The sequence below is a fragment of the Mastigoproctus giganteus genome, chromosome 4 (assembly GCF_048544385.1).
Source record: "Mastigoproctus giganteus isolate SK-2022 chromosome 4, ASM4854438v1, whole genome shotgun sequence".
Taxonomy (NCBI): Eukaryota; Metazoa; Arthropoda; class Arachnida; order Uropygi; family Thelyphonidae; genus Mastigoproctus; species Mastigoproctus giganteus.
Genome location: NC_143578.1, coordinates 48,591,873 through 48,604,272, shown reverse-complemented (window position 1 = coordinate 48,604,272; position 12,400 = coordinate 48,591,873). Strand labels below are relative to the sequence as shown.

General features: G+C 33.7%; 1 protein-coding gene across 1 annotated transcript in view; it reads left to right on the top strand.

The window, feature by feature from the left end:
- Positions 1 to 12,400, top strand: part of LOC150086701 (uncharacterized) — a 247,342-nt gene that overhangs the window by 206,937 nt on the left and 28,005 nt on the right. Inside the window, exons 33-35 of the mRNA XM_090372701.1 lie at positions 3,446 to 3,517; positions 7,655 to 7,726; positions 9,794 to 9,868. Coding sequence (XP_090228827.1) covers positions 3,446 to 3,517; positions 7,655 to 7,726; positions 9,794 to 9,868 — 219 coding nt within the window. The remainder of the gene's footprint in view (positions 1 to 3,445; positions 3,518 to 7,654; positions 7,727 to 9,793; positions 9,869 to 12,400) is intronic.

Genomic DNA, 12,400 nt, shown 5'->3' with positions numbered 1-12,400 from the left:
TGATATTTACTACTACGTCCTAAAATCTTAGAAAATGCTTAGATTTGTTCACTTTATTAATTCAGTTATAATAATGGAACTATTTCATTGTTTTTTACAGTTCTAAGCCTGAAAAAAAAATGAAAATATTGAGGTTTAAGTTCTTAATATATGACTTAAAGGACATAATACACATAATGCTATCTGATATTGACTTAGATTAAACTAAATCTCTCTAAATGAGTGAAAAGTGGTTTCACCGCTTTTCACTCATTACAAGAAATCTGCATTTGAGTCCTATCACACTGAAGTAATTCTTAAAGGCCTCTTCAAATTGGGACTGCATTAAGCCAATCCCAGGTAGAGGGAGTAGAGCTTTCCCCATTAGTTATGCCATTTTTTTTTCAGATCACACAACATGCAGATTGGCTCATGAGCACACACACACACGCATGCACACGCACACTTGTACACACACATAATACACCGATGTAGTACAGTTTAAGATGTTGATATGCCTTGAACCAACAGCAACAAACTAAACATTGAAAAATTTGTAAAATTTTACAAATAACATTTATTCTTCAAAAATTTTACAGAGTTAAATTATCCAGAGTTAGATAGTAAAAGCCACATAATCATGATGGTAAACATGAAAGTTGATTGATCTGCCTCAGCCTTTGGCAAATGGGAGATACTTTAGAAAATGTTGATTGACACCTAATTTAATAATTGTGTGAATTTTACTTTGAAAATTTTACAGAAAAAAGCATATCTGCATTATTATAAAATGATGTGGGATATAATTTTCAAAAAATAAACATCATTTGGTAATTTTGTGCAGTGTTCAATTTTAGCTTAATCTAAGTCTATTCACAGTTTAATTGTCTCATAACTTACAATAATCAGCAAGCTGTCACTAATTATAATACTTTAAAATAAGAAGCACTCCCAAAAACAAAGAATATATTGCTCTTTATTTAAAAGACTCACTCTGCTGACAGTTGTTTTATTGGTACTACTACCTCATCAGAAAGTGGATTGAGCAACTTATCTCACTATTGACAAAAGGGCTAATGAAAGTAGCTTTATGAGAACTATAACATGGTGTTGAAATTCTTTCGTATGAAAATCTGTGGTAAGGTATAAATTTTTTCAGAATAGTGGAATGCTCCATTCCATTTTATTATTCTAATCCTGGAAAGAAAGAAAAAGCCTATTTTATCACGGTCTTAGTTCTTTCATAAGTTGCCACCATTTGATTATCAGTGAATTGTTTAAGATAGCAATCTTACCTTAGATTTTCATTCTGTATGATTTTATTGTTCTTCTAAACATTAAATACTCCTCACATCTGGTGAGTATGAGCTTGGCACACCTAGGGTCCTGAGCCGGATATCATCATTCTTCTATTTATTGGTGATTCCCTTCTACTTTTGACTCTCTCTCTCTCTCTCTCTCTCTCTCTCTCTCAGGGTAATTCAGAGAAATATTTTTTTTTTTGCTGGTGCAGCATAAGCCTCAGGCTTCCTTGCACCATGTAGCTAATAATAATAATAATAATACTTTATAATATGGATTTTTAATTTTTTTAAAATCATGTACACCTTCAAGTACTTTAATATTTTTGCTGTATCCCTTCCACCCCACTTGAATAACGTGAATTATTTTTACATTATTGAAAATTTTCTTTCCTTATTTATCCAAAAATCACTTGCATATCCCCCCTCCCTCACTGTTAAAAACTTGTGCTTTAAGAATTAATAGTAATTACTGACAGCATTTAACTTTTCAAGTGTATGTATGTGCATATTAAATATAACAAATAAATTTCGTTATTGTTGCTGTCATTTGAGTTTAAGGAAGTTAACAGAAAGTTGAATAATTAGATAGTAAAATTAAAAGAAATGCATTCACACCTCATGAAGTATGTGAAAAAAAATTTTATTCAGACAGAAATTATGCATGCTAGCATGCATTTTGAAAGCTGGTATTTTTTTCTTCTTACATATGACTAAAATTGTTAATAACAAACTTCCAGAACCTTTAAGGGACCATAGTTATCCTGAAGTGTGCATAACTGACCTTTAAAGGTTTATTTAAATGATGCCAGCACACCTGGATTTAGACATAGGTCCTCTTTTGAAGGGCCACCTGACAGTAAGGCTTCAGCACATAATCATCAGAGACTGGAATAATGATTTAGAAATTAATCTTTCAATGTTCATTCGTGTAAAGTTATCTGGTTTTACTAGAAGGTTTCCAATATTCACATATGAATATTGGAAATCTTTCATGGTTTTGATTTATTTATTTTTTTTAATATTTTTAAAATGAGCAGCTTTAAAATGAGAGACAGAGAGAGAGAGAGAGAGTGAGCGAACATGGTGAAGTCACACAATGAAGTCTCAAATTAAACACCCTGATACCACTTATGAAAATTGTGGCTGGATGCAACAGGTGCTACTTTACAGGTGCTTACCTGCAACCAATCAATGAAAATAAGCCAAAATTAGAGAAGGCAGTGAAACTCATGGCATCCTGCAAATTGCTGCCCAAAATAATGCTAGGAAATGTTACACATTATTAGAAAACCAACTATCAATGCCTGATATGAATAATGAAGACAATTCAATTGAAAAAACATGTTTAAATGGTTGATAACCAGGAAACAACTCCTCAAGCAAACTAAAACATAAAAATTTATATTTCATCTTAGTATTTTTATAACTGCCTCTAATTTACTGTATTTAGTAGGTGCAGAAGCAGTATTTTTGCAGTGGCATTTTATAACTGTTGGTGGGAATGGATAGGTGAAATGGGTTATATATATATATATATATATATATATTTTTTTTTTTTTTTTTTTTGGCTTATGCTATATAAGCTTGCTTTCTTGCATTATTTGCCACTACTAATACTAATAATATTTTTAGTTATATATTATAAAGCCATTGTTATTCCTCTTCTTGGAAATTACATTATTGTGAGATTTGTATTATATTCTGACATTTATAAAAAGACATTTGTTTGCAATTTTAAGGGACATCATTTCATTCTTAAATTAAATATGCATAATGCTAAGACAAATCATGTTTTAATAATGTCATTTTTTGTTTTGAGAACACTCAAAAAAATTCTGTTATAATACCAAATGCATTACAGATCCTCACAAAATACCCAATGGACCCCAAAAGTTGGCAAACACTCAGGAGGTTGGGATTCATTTCTTGTTTAATTTGATGGCTAGATTCTTCATGTTTTGGACCTTACATAGTGAATTTATATCTTAATCTGCATAACAATTACTGGCATCAGAAGGGTGGATGGATGAGTAACTTGTGCACCTATTCAACTAACTAATTTACTAATTGATGGTTTAGTTATTTCATGTGTTAATTTTAGGATAAATATGATAGTATCATTTATTGCAAATTGTATTAATTTTTGAATCCAACTTTTATAGCATTCTTCAGTATAACTATTTAACAGTTATACCACCAGAGAGATTTACAGCATTGAGGAACTTATACAAATTGTAAGTATATTTAAACAGAAAAGAGATATATAAAGGTAAATGAATAAATAAATGATATAAACACACACACTTGCACAACATGCCCACATGCACATGCACACACACATACACACATCTTAAAAATAAAATGGAATAAATAGAATTATAATATATTTGGAACTGTGGGGGAGTAAAATATGAACTACATGGCCAACATGGTCTCATGCAGAGTGACAACAGAGAAAAATATTGCCAGAATATAAGCATGATGTTATGCAAAGCATGGAAAGTTGGCGCCTCCATAGCCAGGTGGGCAGGAGCAGCAGTGTGTAGCGCACACTTCTAGATTAGACCGGGGTTCGAGCCCATGACCACCAAATACAGAGGATGCGGAAAGGTCAGGGAAGGACCACTGCATATCCCCAGAGCAATATGGCCTTAGTTGCTAATGCTCCTAAAAAAAAAAAAATAACAATAACAATAACATGGAAAGTTGAAAATAATATTAAAGCAGAACAGTACAGCAGATTGCCAAATGAGAAAATTTTGAATTATATAAAATGCATAAAGCTTTCTTATCTTATCTTCCTTCATGGATTAGGCAATCTGCCTGTTCTGATCTCAAAGAGGTCTGCCCAACTTTTCTTTGGTCTTCCTCTGTCTCTTTTTCCTTTTGCTCTATATGTAAAAGCTAATTTAGGGAATCTGTTATCTTCCATTCTTTCTACATGTTCTTTCCATCTTTGTCTATATTCTATATTTTTTTCATTAATTGAGTAAATATTTAATTCCTTTCTAATATTTATTTTTGGTATTTTATCTAATTTTGTATATCCTTTAACATATATTAAAAATTTCATTTCTGCAGCTTGTATTCTATTAATGTCTCTTTGTTTCGGTATCCATGTTTCATTTTGTTTCATATCCACGAAAGCATAATGCTTTCAAAATTATAAATCCTAAATAGAACAAATTTAAAAGCTACTGAAGAAACCAGTTACAGGTACCAAAATATTGAAAAAAACCAAAGGGTCAATGACAGACTGGATTATTTGGTATTGAGCAGGAATCCAAAGATGTGGGTTCCTACCCATTTCCAATTTTAGCTTAATCTGAGCCTATATCATAGTTCAGTTGTCTCATAACTTATAATAATAAGCAAGTTGGCACTAATTGAAGTACTTTCAAATAAGCAACACTCCCAAAAACAAAGAATATATTGTTATTTATTTAAAGAATCAAGTTTTAGGTGAGGAAAGGAGAAAGGGAGATTAGAAGAAATGGCCTCCAAACATAGGTAAAACTACAGATATATAAAAGTTTTGAAAATTAAAAAATAAAATAAGTACACATGTGAGCCACAAATTTTAGAAAGCCAAAAATTTTAAAATTTTGCTGGCTGCTGATGAACTAAGTGTGGCCTAAACAGTTTTATGTGAAATATCATAAAATAATGCTACTGAAAATACCACATTAGTAAACCATAAAAAGAACAAAGCAGAGTGCAAAAAATAAATGGGAAGAAGACTTCGGCCGTTAAATCGGACCTATGTAGAAAGATATTTGCTTAACAACAGACAGTGTAGTTTTCCAGGAACCTGACAATTAATCACACAAGGCATCTTATGAATTGCTGTACCTTTTTATACTATAAAATACTATGAAAAAAAGACTCTGCCATAGCCAGTCAAAGAACTCACTTTAATGTAAGATTACATTGGAAGATTACAGATAAACTGTACATGAACACTAAGTCCAGTGTGAACAAATAATAATGAATCAATAATAATAATAAATCATATTAATCTTTTCTGTATTGCGTTTCCTGCTCTTTGAATCCCTGCTTAATTCTAAGTAGTCCAGTCTATCATTGAACCATTGCTGTTTACATTATTTTGATATTATAGCTAGTCTCTTCTAAATTTATTATCCTCTAAATTTATTCTATTCAGGAGTTTAATAATTTTTTCAGCATTATGCTTTTTATATAATTCCAAATTTTCTCATTGAGACAATCTACTATACTATTCTGCTTTTATATTATTTTCAACTTTCCATTATTCTTGCTATGCCTCCTTTTACATTATGTTTATATATACAAGGTGTGACAATAAAGTTTCTGACCTGGTACTGTCGCAGTTGTGTTTGATGAGTTTAAAAATAAATGGACGTGGTATGTTGCAGTTCAAACTTCCTCCAACAGTTGGTGATACAGAGATTGTCCAGTAGGCTGATAGGTTGCAAGTAACAACCAGTTTCGTTATTAGCATTAACGTTCCGTGTCAAATTTTGCAATGTATCAGTGAACACATATAAAATTTGGCTTTTAACTGGGAAATCTGCAACAGAAACACATGAAATGTTAAAAACTGTTTTATTGTGATAAAATGTTGTCATACCAGTTTGTTTGAATGGTATAAACAGTTCAAAGACAGACATGAGGATGTTCACAATGACCCAAGAAGTAGGTGTCTGTCAACCTCTCAAAATAAGGACAGAGTTGCAAAAGTTCAGGAAATTGTGGAAAGAGATTGTCATTTAACCCTCAGAGTAAGGCCGATGAGCGAACCTCACTCTGCTCATCAGCCTCAGAGTGAGGAGACGATTTATCAAATGAGTGAGAAGGTGATTCAGAATAAGGAGACGATTCGTCAAATGGTGCAATTTGTGCATGAAGATTTAGGGAAAAGGAAGGTCTGTGCAAAATTTGTGCTGCATGGCCTAATGGATGAGCAGAAGCAATAAAGAGTGTCATCATTCAAAGACTTCATCCAGACTTCTCAAGCCAGTTGTAATTTCCTCAACTGTACTGTCACTGGAGATTAGTGTTGGGTGTTTTAGTATGACCCACAGACGAAGCATCATGCAATCATTTGACTTCATAATCATCACCAAGACCCAAAAAGTTTTGTTAAGGCCAGGATCAAGACAATACTGATCATGTCTTTCAACAAACAGGATGTGATTCACAAGGAATTTGTACCTGAAGAGGAGAGAGTCAATGCTACATTCTAAGTACAGGTGCTTCAAAGGTTATTGAATCACATTTCCTGGGTGAGGCCACAATTTCAAGAGAAAGGCAGCTGGTTCTTGTTGCATGCTCCCATCCATTCTGCACTTTTGAAGAGCAATCAGAGTAGCTCAACTCCTTATTCATTAAGTGACTTCTTTGCATGAAGCCAGGATTCAGTATAGAATCCAGAAACATAGCCAGCAAGCCAGTTTTAGAATTTTGTTGGTAAGTATGGGGTCTGTACCTTATACTCTATGAAACAACGGCGCCTCCGTAGCCAGGTGGGAAGGAGCAGCAGTGCGTAGCACACGCTTCTTGATTAGACCGGGGTTCGAGCCCGTCACCACCAAATACGGAGGATGCGGAAAGGTCATTCAGGGAATGACCACCGCATATCCCGGAGCAATATGGCCTTAGTTGCTAATGCTCCTAAAAACCAAATAACAACAACAACAACTATGAAACAACAAACTAAAATTTAAATGTAATGTATTTACTTAGTGTATTTTCTTGTTCTACTTCTTTAGTGTAGTTTCTTGCATAAAAATTAACTTGTTTAACTTTGATATGTTGATATTAAACAAAGAAGAAAATTTAATTATAATTCTATTGTATTTTGAAAGTTCATAAAATGTAAATAAAATATATATAATTTTTTTATTATTTAAGATTCATACCTGCATCTACTGGTGATTTTAGAAGTGGTGATATGCTCTTATGTGTATAAACTGTGCCTTTCACTGATTTGCATTACCTGTAGATGGAATTAGAGTATTAATATTTTTATATTTTCTATTTCTAGTTATAAATAGAACAAAATTCTATTTATAACTATCATAACTTCCATTCTCTAGAAAAATGTACATTTATATATTGAATATGAAAGTTTATATGCTGAAGCCTATCTTTCAAACTAATATTTACATGTTTCTAGTGAGATAAATAAAAAGAACAAAACATAAGTTGCAACCATAACTAGCCATATTTTTTGAAAATTTTATATTTTTATATATGCAAATAAAAATGCTGGCCTTTCCCCAAGAATATTCATAATAGAAGTTGTGAACTTTCTGAACTTAACCCTTCAATAACAACAAATTTTGTTACTAATGCAATATTTTTATAGTTTTCTTTTTATAATAAAGGGATCTCAGCAACAACCGATTGACTTCTATCTCAAAAGCATCATTCGAGGGACTAAAAAATCTGCGACTCTTGTAAGTACTAGTTGATATTTTGATTACTTTTTATGTGTTGGTGCAGAGTGGAGAAATGCATACAGTGTAATTATTATTTTATATTTACTTTAAATTGTTGATATGGTTACTGAGCTGGGTATGATAACCAGCTCAGTAACCTTATAATTACACTAAAATTTAGTAATTTGTTAGTGATATTGGTATTTGTATTTGTTAGCAGTATCCTAGCTCAATCGTTTAGATTCATTTTCATATATGAAACTCCAAATTCTCTTCTAAAGTGTAATGAGGAATAAAGTCCAAGCCATTTATTCTGCATTCCATTTTAAATTCTCTTATCAGAAGTGCTGTTTGTTTATAGTGCATTATCAAGGTAACTAGTTGCAATAGTTTTAACTAATGACATAACTGTCATCCATAGTTGCTGTAGGACCTGAAGTCCAAAGAGAGTGTGAACCTGAAAATCTGCCACCAATGGTTTGGTTTCTTTTTTTTTTTTTTTTTTTTTTTTTTTTAAGGAGCATTAGCAACTAAGGCCATATTGCTCCGGGTCATGCGGTGGCCATTCCCTGACCTTTCCACATCCTCCGTATTTGGTGGTGACGGGCTCGAACCCCGGTTTAATCAAGAAGCGTGTGCTACGCACTGCTGCTCCTTCCCACCTGGCTACGGAGGCGCCCTCCCACCAATCCCCATCTAAGTCCATTTTTATTATTGTCATTAGGCTGGTATGCCACTGCACTCATTGCCATTGCACTGTTATATATGTTTTCATTATATTAACCTTGATTTTCCAATAACCCTTAACTGAGCACACCCGCATTGCCCGGCCATACGGTTTGAAGATCAATGCTGGTAAGACAAAGGCCCTGACAACAGATGGGTCGCAAGCCACCATCTATCTTGAAGGCATCCAGATCGAGCAAGTGCAGGACTTTAAATACCTTGGGTCGCTGGTCCAGGAGAAGAAAGTTGCATCCACCATGGAAATCCACAGCAGAATTGGACAGGCGGCCACTGCGTTCGCCTCGCTCAAATGGTGTCTGTGGAAGAGGACCAACATTTCCACAAAGACTAAAATCCGACTCTTCCGGCCTTTGATCCTGCCCATTCTTCTTTACGGATCGGAAACATGGATTTGTCTCAAGTTAGATTTGAACAAACTTGAGGTATTCCAAATGCGATGCCTGCGGCAGATCTTGGGCATCTCTCTTCGCGACCGCATCACTAATGATACCATCTGCGCCAGATGCCAACAGCAACCAACCATTGCCGACCAAATCCAGAAGCGAAGGCTTAGATGGTTTGGCCACGTATGTAGAATGGGCATGAACAGAATACCATCCACACTCCTTTGGAGACAACGACCCACCCAATGGAGCATCCAACGGACCGCGCCTAGGAAAACGTGGGCCAAGCAAGTGGAAAATGACTTGAAGAGCCGACGTCTCGACCTTAACCAGGCCAGGACTGACGCCATGGATCGTAAGGTATGGAAGAACATCACAGAGCAAGTCCGAAACCCTGCGGCACCTACAGCAGCATACTGGTTGCGTGGCCAACCGCCTCCCCCAGCTGCCAGCTAAGGACCAAAGAAGAAGAAGAAGAAGAAGAGCACACCAGTGTTTTTTGAGGATCACACACACATATTTGTGTGTGTGTGGTCAAAAAGTAACCCCATTTATAACCTTAAAAATTGATGAGAAATAATTTGGAATTATTAACTTTTTGTTGCCACTTTTATTTTCAATCTATTATGAACACAACTGTAAAAATCTATTTTATATTAAGACAGTTCAAGGCAAAAATAATGCCCATCCCAACTGCTTGCATTAGTAACTCTTCAATATTGCTTCCATTTTGCTTACACTAAAACTTTGTAGTAGTTTGTATTTATTTATTTATTTATGTTTTTTTTTTGTTTGTTTAAGAAAACCCCAAACATGAAAATTATTAGAACCTATTACCATGTGTGGGTTAGAAGGTTGAGAAGATGAAAGAAGATACTTGTTACTTTTTGAAGATTATTGTATGCATGCAAGTATATTTCAAATCATGAATTTATTTTTCTATATTTTTCAACAGATACCTTGAAAATAATCCAACAATAACAGAAATAGAACCAGAAGCCTTCATTGGTCTAACCAGCCTTCCAGTGCTGTAAGTTATATTCATTTTAATAGATCAATATTTATTATTATATATTATTTATTATTATATATTGTATATTAGTAAAATAATAAGAGGAGTTTACCTCAATATAGTACGTAGAACACTTCCGTATGATACCCTCCAGAAATTAAGACGGAAAAACCGAAAAAATCGACAACTTACCAGTACATTAGAGTAAAATATAAATAATTAAATAATCAATTTAACACAATTTAAAACAATTAAAAATCAAATTAATGCAATTAAAAGAATCTAAGGAAAATATTCAAAATGATTTTCCTTCCTGAAGCTGACAATGCTTTTCGACCGTATGTCGTGATCACAGGAATGAAAATTACCGAATCGGGTTAAACCTGAAACTTAAATAGTGATTATTTGTCTTCACGCATGCGCATAAAGGTCCATGCATTGGAGATCAAATATGGCCGCCGAACATTAACAGAATTCTCGTGTAATTTAATTTCGACGGTTTCTGCAATTAATAGTCGCGTATAATTACGTTGAACGTTAAGTATTTTGGCCTCATTAAATAAAAAAGTATGTTTTTTGTTAATGGCATGAAAGGCTAATTCTAACGCTGCTGAACGAGAAGCATGAACTGAGGCTTCATGTTGATTTACACGAATATTAAGAGAAAATCGCGTCGAACCTTGGTAAGACGAGTCGCAATCACCGCAAGAAATGTTGTATACCAGATCATTAATTTGTGTTGCGAATGCGGAAAGAACCGAGCGATTGTTCAGTATAGTGTGTAATTTCCGTATTGGCCTAGCTACAATTTTAAATTCGGTATCTTTAAAGAATCTGTTAAGCTGTTTGTGCCACTGTTCAACATATGGGACAGAAATAAAGTATTTTTTGATATTACTATTGTTGATTGGTGTAGTATTTTGTATCATATCCTTAGCCTGTACCCTAATTCGGTTTATTGTGGTAATGGAATAACCCCTGTTTAAGAATCAAATATTAACTAATAAACCCCTGATTATTAGTTAATATTTGTATTTCTGAGTCCAAAGCAGATTCCGTCGTTGAATATTTATAGGCATTTAGAAATTGATTAAAGATAATTGATCTTTTGTAGGTGAACGGGTGATAGCTATTATAATGTAGAAGCATACTGGTGTTTGTAGGTTTTCGATAGATGCTAAATTGTATTTTATTCGAGTCCCGGGTAAGCATGAAATTTAGAAAGTTTAATGACTTTGTATCCGTATCCTCCCTTTCCAATGTAAATTTGAGTCTAGAATGAATATTACTAAACGAATGTAAAATGTCTTGGATAGTACTACTATCGGTAATAACTAGAACATTATAGGAACCTATAGTACACTAATACCTACTTTAGTAGCAGTGTCAGCAACCATGCTTGGCATTACTTCTTTGAGGAGAGGAGTAAACAAATATTACTATTGATGTTAAGCTCATATCTGTAGGAGTATTCCCCAAGTTTTTTTCAGTCAATAACCACTGATTATACTTTCTTAACATGATGCCAGTATCTGTGTCATCTCTGTTGTTGCACATAGAGATATTTCCACTGCACAGACAGTCATGCTCACACTGAAAATTCACTGATGTTACCTGCTTTGCCTAATAAAACATTGATGATGATACCATGATTGTGTAGCTCTATGTATAGGCAAGCTCATTTTTTATACATCATCAAATAAATGACCAGCTATTTCGTTTAGAACTGGCTTCAGGCACTCATGTATTGGTCATACTTCTGTAATATTTTAAATGAACAATGTATATGAAGGGTGAACTAAAATTTAATTTACATCTTTCCAAATTTATTACAAATGATGTGAAAGTTCAATGTAGATGAAATTTGATTTAATCTGTTGTCAGTCATGTGAAGTCATATATAAATAACAACTGTATACAACAAGTTAAACACTTAACACAATGTTCCAGCATAATTTATTAGTTTACTGGGTATTCTGTAAAATTCTTACAAAGGTTCCAATTAACTAGACAATCTGCTGACTTTAATGATGTTTTGAATTCACTGCAGAATTCATTCTAAACTTTAAAAACAGAAAAGAAAGAAAGAAAGAAATTACAGATTCCAAATGAAAATTCAACAGCACAAAATTAATATTCTGAAATATACTAAAAAGCAAAGTGCCCTTACTAGTAGAATCGATTAAGGTCAAAGCAGTCCTAAGAGAAGAACTGTCAGTTAACTCTCAAATTCTTCAGCTATAGTATAAGGGATCATTATCCCTTATAACAAGTTTATCCATGACTGACTTTGCAAATTCAGAGATACCATTTTTATTCAAAATTATTTGAAAATTAATAACCTAAACTTTACAAATGATGGCATCAATAACCCCAGGGGCTCACATCTGGTGAGTATGGGCTTGGCATACCCAGGGTCCTGAGCTGGATATCATCATTCTTCTCTTTCTTGGTGATTCCCTTCTACCTCTGACTCTTGTTCTCTTTCTCTCTCTCTCTCTCTCTCTCTCTCTCTCTCTCAGGGTAATTCAGAAATTTTTTTTTCACTGG